Source organism: Xenopus laevis, chromosome 4L (genome assembly GCF_017654675.1).
Source record: "Xenopus laevis strain J_2021 chromosome 4L, Xenopus_laevis_v10.1, whole genome shotgun sequence".
Lineage (NCBI taxonomy): Eukaryota > Metazoa > Chordata > Amphibia > Anura > Pipidae > Xenopus > Xenopus laevis.
Window position 1 is genome coordinate 71901624 of NC_054377.1, and position 12736 is coordinate 71914359.

Genomic DNA, 12736 nt, shown 5'->3' on the forward strand with positions numbered 1-12736 from the left:
GGAAGCCCATTGGAGCGCCCCATACGCAGGCCAATACGCTTTTATCTGCCCATTTAGGGGCACATTTACTAAGGGTCGAAGTGAATTTTCGAATTTCAAAAACCGAATTTAGAAGTAATTTTTGGATACTTCGACCATCGAATAGGCCAAATTCGACTTCGATTATAAGTGAAAAACTTTGACTTCGGAAATCTAAGTACTGTCTCTTTAAAAAAGTTCAACTTCGACACTTTAAATACGAAAAAACTTTTCTCCAAAGCATGCTGATTAGTAAAAAATATAAATTTTATTCACATCAATGATTAAAAAGCATTAAGAGTATACCCTCTAACACCTGACGCGTTTCATGCTTACCCAGCACTTAGTCATAGGCAGAATCCAACTAGTCTCTCTTACTTTGTTCCTTAAATACTGGCCCATATAGTCCCTCCCTTCCATAAAACCAATCACAGGCACATGTTCCAATTGCCATATAACATCCAATTGACTACTGGCTTAGTACAGATACAATGATCTATGTGTTAGATAATCCATGTTACAGGGCATATACAAAAATATAAAAAGAATGTGTTCATACAAACATAGTTAAATATAGCAAGTCACATCAAAAATATAATTGAGGCCTAGAGGCAACCTGGTCTGTAGGTGAAAAATCCAATATACTTTTCTTTAGTTTCATCAGAAGATCTCCCCCCCCTTAAACCTGTCTTAATTTGTTCTATTCCTTGAATTGAAAAATACTGTAAATTACTGTTGTTACATTCCTGAAAATGTCTAGTGACATTGGTTTTGCTGCTTAGTTTGACATTACTTATTTGATTAATATGTTCCCTAATACGTTCCTTCAATGTCCTAATAGTGCAGCCTACATTGTTATGTTGACATAATCGTTGTATCACATGTAGACATCTGAAAGTCTCTGGAGAGTTTAGTTCAACTGTGACCAGAACTACTTACAAAATTAAACAATTGCTGTAGTAAGGGGATTGTATATCTGATCACATGTACCAAGTGCGGTAAGCAATATGTAGGCTGCACTATTAGGACATTGAAGGAACGTATTAGGGAACATATTAATCAAATAAGTAATGTCAAACTAAGCAGCAAAACCAATGTCACTAGACATTTTCAGGAATGTAACAACAGTAATTTACAGTATTTTTCAATTCAAGGAATAGAACAAATTAAGACAGGTTTAAGGGGGGGAGATCTTCTGATGAAACTAAAGAAAAGAGAAGTATATTGGATTTTTCACCTACAGACCAGGTTGCCTCTAGGCCTCAATTATATTTTTGATGTGACTTGCTATATTTAACTATGTTTGTATGAACACATTCTTTTTATATTTTTGTATATGCCCTGTAACATGGATTATCTAACACATAGATCATTGTATCTGTACTAAGCCAGTAGTCAATTGGATGTTATATGGCAATTGGAACATGTGCCTGTGATTGGTTTTATGGAAGGGAGGGACTATATGGGCCAGTATTTAAGGAACAAAGTAAGAGAGACTAGTTGGATTCTGCCTATGACTAAGTGCTGGGTAAGCATGAAACGCGTCAGACGTTAGAGGGTATACTCTTAATGCTTTTTAATCATTGATGTGAATAAAATTTATATTTTTTACTAATCAGCATGCTTTGGAGAAAAGTTTTTTCGTATTTGCAGTTTTACCTCTGTTTGGTCACTAGAGGTCTCCAGTATGCGTTTCTATAGTATTTACTGATTCTGCTCCCAATTTAATCTTTATAAACTTCGACACTTTGCCATCTTAAACCCTATGGGGGACCTCCTATAACCTATCTTGAGTGTTTGGGCAAGTTTTGAGAAATCAAAATGATTTTTGGTAAAATCGGATGATTAAATCGTTCAATTTGAAGGATTTCATCGTACAATTGAACGATTTTAAAAATACTTATTAGAATATCGAACTACCCTATTCGATGGTTGAATTTTGAACTTTTTTTCACTTCGAAATTCGACCCTTGATAAATCTGCCCCTTAATGCTAAAGTGTGACTGCTGTGTTTCATGTTTTATATAAACTACAGGGGGAGGCACATTTATCAAGGGTCGAATTTCGAATTAATGTGAGTTTTTTAAAACTCCCATGAACTTGAAAATTGACAAATTAGACCAAATTTATTATAAAAATGAATTTTTTAAACTCGGGTGAATAGAATCGACCCGAAAACTCGAATTGAATTTGATTTGAATTTTAAAAACTCGAAAAACTGGAATTTCAGGAAGGCTGCAAACAACTCCAAATTGAGCCCTGGACCTCTCCCATTGACTTAAACAGCAATTCGCTGTGGCGAATAGTTGAATTTGAGTATGGTAGCCAGAGTATGATAAATCTTGAAAATCATTTTTGAATTTTTTGAAAAACTCAAATCAAATTAGTCGAATCTGACAGTTCAGACCAAAATCGCTGACTTCTACGAATGACTGCGCCCACAATTTTCCGTGTAGAAAAGCAAGTATGGCATCTTTGAATAGCTGAAGAAGTGTACTTTTTCGGAAATAAATGGTTTGTGGGGGTTATTTCACAGTTTGGGGGTGTTTAGACTGAAGAACTGCAAGTAGTACACATAGAGAGCAGCCCCCAGATTTTCAGCTGCAATTGCCCTTATGCGTTGCTCCTGTTTTGGGGTGTTTGGGGGCTGCGTCTTTATGTGTATCCATACATATGGGGTATCGTTTTATTCAAGAGAAGTTTGTCTTTCAAATTGTCTGTAGTTATAGCATTTAGAACGGAGTTATTTTGTCAGATTTACATTTGGTCCTGCGTCTTAGTTTGCATTTTAGAAAAAAACTAAAAATGCAACAAAAAAGCTCTAAATATCATGATGCACTGGTAAAATGTGTTTGAATTTTGAGTGAAAACTACAACACCCCTAGAAACCTGAAGGTCTGTAGTTTCTAAAAATACCAAACATGAAGGGATAAGTTAGATTTACATATAAGTTATGCAGCATCAACTGTCACGTGTGCTTATCTACTTTGTTCTGGTGTAAAATTATACAAACTGCTGTTTTAGTTGGGGGGTTACTCCTGGACAAAGAAAGTGGGTTACTGATACATATTTGGTATCGTTGGACTTGGCAGGATCTGGGCTTTTAGAAACACAAAAAAAATTCATGTAAAATTAACTTTTCTGTGGAAAAAACCCTCAAGATATACACAATTTTTTAACAATTTTATTTTATTTTTTACATATTTCACCCAAAATATACATTAAATCTCCTGAAAAGTCACAAAATTCCACTTGCATGTCGAAGCCCAATTTGTAACGAAAAAAAACCAATATATAATTTTCCTAGTTTCGTGGAGGTTTTCCGACAATAAAACCTTGTTAATCTGAACAAGTACAGAATGCTTAAAAACGGCTGTCATTTCGCGTAACCAAGATGTGAAATTCTGCTGGCACTTAAAGGGTTAAGCATATACAGAACATGGGAATTCTGTAGAATTTGAACTTGGCTCAAACATTAAAATTATACTTTTATATTTCAATAGCCTAAGAGAGAACATTACCCTAATTAAGTTATTCCTTGACAGGTATTTGTCTATTTTAATGCATTCGAAACCTTAGTAGAACTAAAAACTTTTTTAAATTCAATTTTCCTGTATGTTTCTTGGGAGACCTGACCATTTTCACATGTAGCTTCATTCTTTCAATGATACTATAGCTCTATGTGCAATGATCACAAGCCATGTAAGGGAACAACAGTCTAAGATCATTCCTAGCTTTTACAGCCAGCAGTGCAGACACACTATTGTCTATTTGATTTTCTCTTTGAACCATGGCTGAATGGATGCTGTAGAAGATGGGAGCTATTATTTATTTTATGTGCATATCATTAAGTTAATGTAGTACTTGGCTTATAGCTTTTTAATGGAACAAATTTTTTCTCTTTGTATTAGATAACATTTGACAATAAAGCACACAGTGGAAGGATAAAAAGTAACTTAGATAATGATGTTGGAATCCAAGAATGCAGAGACTGGCATGTGTCTGGATCTGGTAAGTATACATTTTGTTCTGTAAAGAATTTTACTTATTAGATTTTGTATCCTGGATATCTAAAATCTGTTAAAGTGCTGGGAGCTGCATTTCAACACTTTATGGAAAAAACACTCAAGGGTGTTGACCCCTGTGTAACAAAAATAACAAAAATAAAGTGGTTAACACAGAGGCTAATGCAAGTCCATGTGTTTGTGGTACTCTATTGAAAGAATATCATGCTAGGCTTACACAGATAACATGAGCAATTTTAAGATGCTTATAGTTATAGTTTCTCTTTGTTAAGTATATGCATGAAATACAACTATAGTATAATGGTAACTGGTTAGCAATATTTTGGCAACTAATTGGGTTATATTTATTTTCTTATAGTTCAAAAAAATACCCATTACATGATGATTTTTGATGCTGCTGTTATTTTGGTCTGCTTATCTTCTAGAACTCTGTGCATTCGCTCTGTGGTTAAAGGGATTTTACTTCAAAGGGTAAGTGTGGAATATGTCAGTGTTTTTTGAATTTTCTGTATACTTTACATTAAAATGTCTTCAACACTGTTTTTCTTTTAAAGGAATATGTAAACTTTGTCCAGCATCGTTTTACAAGGACTGTGTCCTCTGCTGACCGCATGGAATTTGTCAATGGCTGGTACATTATGATAATCATCAGTGATGTTTTGACAGTTATTGTCTTAATCTTGAAGATGGAGATCCAAGCAAAGGTGAGGTGACAATGAGCTAGTGTCTTATAGAAAGAGGAAACTCAGTGAACCAGTAGAGATCACACGATGCAGTAATGCCAAACAACTGGGTGCTTATTTAACATTTGGCCAGCATAGGTCTAGCACTCCCTAACTAGGCCCATAACTGATGCCTGCTCTTATACAGATAGAAGAGGGTCATAATAAATTCCCTGGTGCCACCCAGAATAGTAGTTTGTGCTGCACGTCTAATGTGGTCTCTCATACTAGTGCTATCTCACTACCAGTTGGATAAACCTGTTGTGTAGTTTTGTATGTAATCTGACACCCATTTTATTGTACAGTGCTGCAGAACATACTGTTACTTTATAAATTAATATTAATAATTAAAATAAACCTCCTGGCAGTGTATTTTAAACCTCTTACATGGGCAAATATTTGTTGACTCACTCAGAGCAGCATCAACAGATCTGGAATTAATGAAAAGTGTAAAAGTGATTTTTATCAAGCTAAACTGTCTGTTTAAAGGAAAACTATACCCCCCAAACAATGTAGGTCTCTATAAAAACTTATTGAATAAAACCGCTCACATGTTAAACCCTGCTTCACGTACATAAACCATTTTCATAATAATATACTTTTTTAGTAGTATGTGCCATTGGGTATTCATAAATAGAAAATTGCCATTTTTAAAAAAAAAAGGGCCTGCCCTTGGGATCTGTTGCTTTAGTATTCATTTTGGGGGTATAGTTTTCCTTTAACATATTCAGTGCTCCTGCTTGACTGTATGGTTTGCTGAATATGTCTTGTACTTGATTTACCTTTAGTGCATTATGCTTAGGTGTAAATTCGACACATTTTTAGGTTTCCAAATTAAATGAGTCATCTGGACCTCGGTATATTTAGTAGACAATCCTTTACCATCAGGAAGCAATCATGAATCAGCAGGCAATGCTTGATAGAATTGCCATTGTTGAGCTGCTACATGGACATAAATTTATTCTAAGGTTCATGCATTTTAAAGGAGAAGCAAATTCTTGCTACAAAAATCCCCTACCCCCCTACCATACATAGACCCCCCTCCCTGTTTCCCCCAGCATAGGTGGTACCATTGCTAAATGCCCCTAACTCTTTGCTTAACCCTCGGTGCAGATTCAGGGCATCGGAGTTCATGGCAGCAATCTTATTCTCTTCGGGAATAGAGCGGCATATCGGCGCATGCACAGTTGGAGCAATTCTCTGTTTTGCGACAACTGCGCATGCGTTGAAAGTCATGGAAATTGCTGAAGATGGCGCCCGTGAAATCCTCTGGACAGAATCTGATATACATCATGCTTTCCTTGCCAAAGTAGCCTCTAAAATGTTTCTCTTTATGCATATTGAGAATTATTTCCATACCATGTTCAGAGAAAATAATGTGCTGCTTTCACGATTTTGTTCAATAAAAGGAAACTTATTCTACTATTTTTGTTTCAGAGTCTCACCAGTTATGATGTCTGCAGTATCCTCTTGGGAACATCCACCTTATTAGTGTGGCTTGGAGTTATTCGCTACTTGGGATTTTTTAAGAAATACAATGTAAGAACCTTTTTTTTTAGTAGTAACCTACCCTAAAATTAAAAAGTGCAAGTGATTTTTACCTGCTTTCATGATTTGTTGCAGCTGCTGATCCTGACACTTAGGGCAGCCTTACCTAATGTGATGCGATTCTGCTGTTGTGCAGCTATGATCTATGGGGTGCCGTTTGTCCCAAATACATTCTGTATACAAAACTATCCCTAATACACAGAATGAATGTCTCTCATGGTATATAAATATTTGTGACCATACACAGAGAAAAAAAATATACAAAAGACTTATTTCTATTAAAGAATGAAAACAAAATCTGGTTAGTGCACAAAAGGATGTCGTTATATCACAAACTCCATTCTGTACAGTTTAACAAGCAATCTGTCTCACCAATGTATAACCTCCATGTAACGGACACACTTATGTGCAAAGTTACTTACAGAATGAATTATGTAAAAACAAAGTTGGACATAATATATAATAGTGTAACTAACCAGTGCATGTCAAGCTAGATTTGAATGACTAAATAGATATCTGCGACAGAAAGCAAGATTTTATAGCACAGGATTCATTCTTTCCACAAAATGACAGTTTTGTTTCACAAAACAGATAAAATATCCATTCTGTGAAGCAATACTGTCAGTCACATTCCTGAACCAATAAGAACAAAGCTTATTGCCATATAAAAACAAGATGAGAAGTGGCCAGCTCTGCTCCACATGGCTAAGGCAAAGTATCTGACCTGCTATAGAGGGCGCCCTCTAATGTCCCCTGTGCTGCATAGTAATAAACATGAACAAACATTTCCTAAAAGAGCTGCTGTTAAACACTACAGGTTCATAAATGGAAGTTTTTACAAATGGCTGAGAAATATAATGCTGCACTTATAATGATTGTAGAGAAAGAACAGTATGCAAAACTTATATAAATATGATCATTTTAGGTGATATGGCTATTCTTATTGTAGTAACCTGCTTGTGTGGCCATTTTGGTTAAGGGCATTCCTGCTGTTTTGCCATTATCTTATGACTCACTCCTGTTCCGCTTCCTGTCTAAGCTGAGAGCAATAATGGACAGGCCACACCCACCTGCCATGTTGTATTAAATGTACCAGAAGTTACTGTGCTTGTCTGGCTGCTTTGCCTGACTCTCAGAGACAGTTATAAGTTTTGTATATGATAATTAGTCTCCAATGTCTCCTCCTAGCTGTAATCTTGCACCAATTAGCTTGTAGTAGTCTCTTTATAATGTGCTTACCTATAGTTCAACTACTACATAATACTGTAGCTTTAGCCAGAGACTTGGGACTGATCATGTGCACACATACCTCCCAATTTTCCCTTTTTCAGAGGGACAGTCCCTCTTTTGACAACTTCACCTGAGGTCCCTCATTTGTACTGGAAAGTCCCTCTTTTCTCTGCACTGAACAACCAGAAAAAGAAAAAAAGTTTCTAACTTAATTGGCTTTTGGCAGAGAGGCCAGTACAGCTAACAGGTGCAACTAAGATGCTTTATAACAATTTTGAGATAAGAAAATAAGTAATTTTAACAGTTTAGATAAGGAGAAATATTTTCAAATTTTTATAACCTGCCAAACTTTGTAAAATGAACATGGTAATTAGGGGCTGCGGCCACAAAATGGGTGTGGTCAAAAAAAATTGCTGCACTACATGCAAAAAAAATTTTTGTCTCTCTTTTTATTTCTAAAATGTTGGGAGGTATGTATGTATTCCAGGAAGTCTGGGTCACACCAGGCCCCCACACACTTTGTTGAATTTTTCTGGTGCCCCTCTTGTTTCATACATTAATTTAATTAATGGAAGAGCTCCATCTATCAGCTGTCTCCAGAAGGGTATGGTAGGAGGGGTATTCCCCATCCAGTGCATAATCACTGTTTATTTTTGCATCGAACATAAGGGGGTTCATTTATAAAGTTAGCGCAGCGCATATTTTTCACAAATGGTTGTATTGCGCATGTTTTTTCCTGAACGCAAATATATTGCACTGCTCTGCCCGTCTTTCCGTTTTTTGCAAATTCGCATTGTGAATAAATTTTCGCAAATGATGCGCAAATGAGACGGGAGTATGCGCGAGCGCACCGAATGTACGAGGTTGTTGTGTGCGAAAATAGCGTTTATAGTAACTTAAATTCGCAGTTTGCGAAATTGTTTTGCGAATATTTTATCCGCCACCAAAGTTGCGGCGTAAATGAGTCACAGAGTGTACACATAAATATTCACAATTTGCGAATTGTGACATATTTAAGAAGCTCCTATAGACATTCGCATTGTGAAAAAAAAATTTGCAATTCTGTTTGCACCCTCTTATTGAGCTTTATAAATATAACCATGCGCAGGGCAAATCTATTTACTTTGCAAACCAATCTGCCCTGCGCGAAGTTTATAAATGACCCCCCTGGGAGCATAAACAAGTTCTAGCAGTGTTGCTTGATATTGGATCATCAATCACTCCCAGTAAGCATACCACCAGGTCGACTATCTGTGGAGTGCCCAGTTCAGTGGCTAGGGTCTCCATTACCTTGGTCGAGAATAACTGGACCGGGGACAGGACCAGATCACGTGGATAAAGTCAGCACCTGGAAGTTTACATCGGGGCACAGATCATCTTGACTTTTCTCAATTGTTTTTTAGCTTAAGAGGAGTTATGTAAACTTGATGGAGAATCTTATATTGTATCAGTCTGTCCCTTATTGAGATTAAGAAACTGTAGGCCGTTTCTATTGCATCCTCCCACATCTCATGGTTGAGGTCCGGAATAGCCTGTATCCATAGGAGGTAGGCTCTATCAAAGGGGGGTTTGACCATTACCATGATATTCTGATATAGTCTCTCTAGACAGTAGTTTAGTAGGGGAGGGGTGGTAGAGAGCATCCTCTATATTGACCATGGACATTGTTGGGGTAAGAGTGTGGAACTGTGCCTGAAAGTCATGTCTGAGCTGGTACCTCAGACAAGTACCTATAGAGTTGGATTTGTTGACCAGGAAGTTGCTCTTATAAGTCTTGGAATATGGGAAACTGCCCATTTGGAATTAAGTCAGACAGATTTTTAAGGCCTAGAATAGTCCAGTACAGGAAGTAGTGAGTTGCCCCACAAGGGAAGGTTGGGTGACAGGTGTGGTACCGGGTGGCCCAGGAGTTTTAGTGCCATAAACCATGCTTTGTGCGGGGTGAAGAGAGTGCTTGGTAGAGTCATCATGTTGGAAGGCTGCCTGTAGGGGTAGGTACCAAGGCCCTCAAATGAGAGGAGGATAACGGCTTGGAGGATCATGTTGGGAATGTAGGGGTTGGCAGAGAAACACCATTGCATGTAGTAGATCTGGGAGGCCAGGTAATAGAGGTAGAAGTGTTGGAAGGCCAGCCACCCTTTTATAATAGGGGCATCAGTCTTTCCCAGGATGGGATGTTATGGAATATGTACAGAAGTTAAGGTAGGTAGATCATTTTGATTATATACACCCCCCCATAGTGTCAGCGGAGATTGGCCCAGTGTTTAAGGGTACCAGAGATAGTCAATGATTAGGTCTAGATTGTGTTGTATTAAGGAGTGTGGGTCTGTGTGTATGTGAACACCCAGGGGTTTGAAAGAGTTGGACCACTTTAGGCGTAGGCCTGGGGGTGGTAGTGCTGGAGATTAGAGTCAATGGTGTAGAGTTGTGACTTTTCCCAATTAATTCTTAACCCAGAGTATATCCCAAAGCTCTGGACTGTGGCCAGAAGAGCAGAAGAGTCACCTAGGTATATAAGGATATCATCTGCAAAGATGGACACCTTTTTGGTAATGTTAGCATATTGGAACCCTTGTATGGATGGACAATCACGTATCAGAATGGCTAGGGGTTCGATTGCCAATGCAAAGAGGACAGGGGAGAAGTGGCAGCCTTGTCAGAGATGACATTTTTCACTCATTTTGTCTGTTGGGGACTTGTAGAGCAGTTTAAACCATTGTATAAATCTATTTCCGAGACAAAATGTGTGAAGTACTTGCCAGAAGTAGTCCCACTCCACCGAATCAAAGTCTTTTTCTGAGTCTAGTATTGCTGTTGGTGTCGGATATCTGGAGGTTTGTAAAGAGGCGTCAGATGTTGAAGTCCGTTGCCCTCCCTGGCATAAATCCTAATTGGTGTATCAGATCTGTGGTGGCCCATGTAAGCGGCTAGTATTTTTGCGTCATTGTTAATAAGAGATATTGGTTGATATAAACTACATAGGGTGGGGGGATGAACTTCATAGGGTGGGGTCCAGGGAGGGGTCCCATCCTGTTTTGGGGATAACTATTATTAGGGCTTCTAAAAATTATGGTGGCAGGGACCCATAGTTCCAAGCAGCCTGAAAAGTTTCAAGAAGATGGGGAGAGATTAAATCATCTAGAGACTTGTACCAATCTGGGGGGAGCCCATCTAATCCTGGGGTCTTGTATTGCCGACCTCACCTCTTTAATGGTGATGGGCGTGTCAAGCCAAGCACTCTCTGCTGGAGATAGTTTAGGTATGGCTATGGAATCTAAGAATTGATTCAGCTGTGGTGTGGTGCAAGAGGTGGAGTACCTATACAGAGATTTGTAGTATTTGGTGAATGCTTCAGCTATCAATTGTGGTTTGTGTACCATAGAGCCAATCATGGTCAGAATTCTTGGAATGGCTGAGGAGGTTTGTCTCATTGATCAAAGATTCACTGTGAACTGTGGGCTTTTTTTGTGGTTATAGTGTTTTCCCTAATTAAGGCTGCTTCGGCTTTACGCACCTGCTAGTATGTATGTGTGGATGGGGAATTGAAGTGGAGCTCTTTGGTCTCTAGCAGTTTTATCTCTGCATTTTCAACTCCTTCTTTGGCAGCTTTCCTAGTTTGGGCAATGAGTATGATAAGAGAGTCCTGGGTGGCAGCCTTAGAGGCTTCCCACACATGTTTTGTGAGGTAGACCCTGAGTTTATTTCCCAATATGCTTGGTAAGTTTTTTGTGTGATTCAGCTATGTCTGGGTTATTAAGCCAGAGAGGGCTTAGGCGCCACAGCTTGTTTCGGGGTTGGGGGAGACATTATAGTATAATTTGGAGGGGGGAATGATTGAATAGGGACTGAGGTAGGTAGGAGATTTGTTGCATCAGAGGAAGTACATCAGGTGTTGTGAGGGCTAGGTCTATCTGGGAGAATGTTTTGTGTGGTAGAGTGACAAGAGTAGGCCTTAGTGCCAGGGTGCTTCCATTGCCACACATCAGAGAGACCTAGAGCGTTTGCTCAATGTGTTAGGTGTGTGGGGCCCATAGTGGTGGAATGTAGCCAATCGCTGGACAGGTCCATGACTTGGTTCATATCCCCCATTATGCAGGTTGGTGCAGGAGGCAGGTCGGCAAGTTTTTCCCTATGAGTTCAAATAGGGCAATATTAAATGGAGGTGGAGCATACACATTCACCACTGTCAAGGGTTTATTTGCAATAAGGCAAGTCATTATAATATATCTGCCATATTGGCCATTATTAGTTTGATAAATTCAAAGGGGAGATTTTTCCTTATAAGAATAGATACTCCTCTGGAGTGAGTGGAAAATGAGTGTGGAATGCCCACCCCACCCATGGTTTCCTGAGGGTGAGAACTTTCTGGCCCACTAGGTGGGTCTCCTGTTGGAGCAGGATGGTGGGTGGATAATGTTACAGATATGTCCACATAAGGCTGTGCTTATATTTGGAATTAAGTCCCCAGCCATTCCAGGACATAAAGCTATAGGATGCCATTTGTGTGTAGGAGGGGTGTTATAACTGGATGATTACGTTCCGCACCAGGAAAAGCATCAATCACATAGTAGCAGTTATGTATATACAAAAAAAACCCAGAAATAACCCATCACATCAATTACCCTATCACCCACCCCCAAAAAGGATTTGCCCAAAACCAACCCCTTTCCCACCCTGCCCAACCTCCCAACTTGGTGGGCATTATTCCAAAACTTAACCTGTAAGACACTTTCAGGGGTGTTTCACCCATGGAAATTGGGAACAGTTAAGTCAAGGGCAGCACCACGTATGCCATTGGTCTTAAGTCAGCCTTGATGTTGAAAAAAAAAATGTAAATAATTAAACAATAGTGGCTGGAGCCCGTTAAATTACCCCATTGTCTCTATAGAGCCAGCAAATGTTCAATAGGACTGTGGTGGTGGTGTTTCAGTTCACCGGATATAGGGCATCATATACTTGTTCAAAGGGTGCAGGGACTGGTTTTAGTATTTAACCCCCTTTAGGGTCCGGATAGGATGGGCTGTGTATAATGCAGATTAACTTTATGGTTGTGGCTTGTGCACCCCATATAGATATGGCCACAATCATTCTCTTGTGCAACTGAGGCCCAAAAAATTAGCAAACATAGAAGGATAGGGCTCCTTTACTACCAATGGAATCAGCATCTGGGGCTGGCCCGAGGGTTCTGGCTGG

General features: G+C 38.9%; 1 protein-coding gene across 1 annotated transcript in view; it reads left to right on the plus strand.

Moving 5' to 3' along the window:
* The first annotated feature begins 2446 nt into the window (after nucleotides 1-2446).
* The window catches only part of LOC108713519 (mucolipin-3-like), a 30036-nt gene continuing 19746 nt past the window's right edge, over nucleotides 2447-12736 (plus strand). The window contains exons 1-6 of the mRNA XM_041591045.1: nucleotides 2447-2482; nucleotides 3930-4029; nucleotides 4402-4514; nucleotides 4598-4747; nucleotides 6203-6304; nucleotides 6389-6450. Coding sequence (XP_041446979.1) covers nucleotides 2447-2482; nucleotides 3930-4029; nucleotides 4402-4514; nucleotides 4598-4747; nucleotides 6203-6304; nucleotides 6389-6450 — 563 coding nt within the window. The remainder of the gene's footprint in view (nucleotides 2483-3929; nucleotides 4030-4401; nucleotides 4515-4597; nucleotides 4748-6202; nucleotides 6305-6388; nucleotides 6451-12736) is intronic.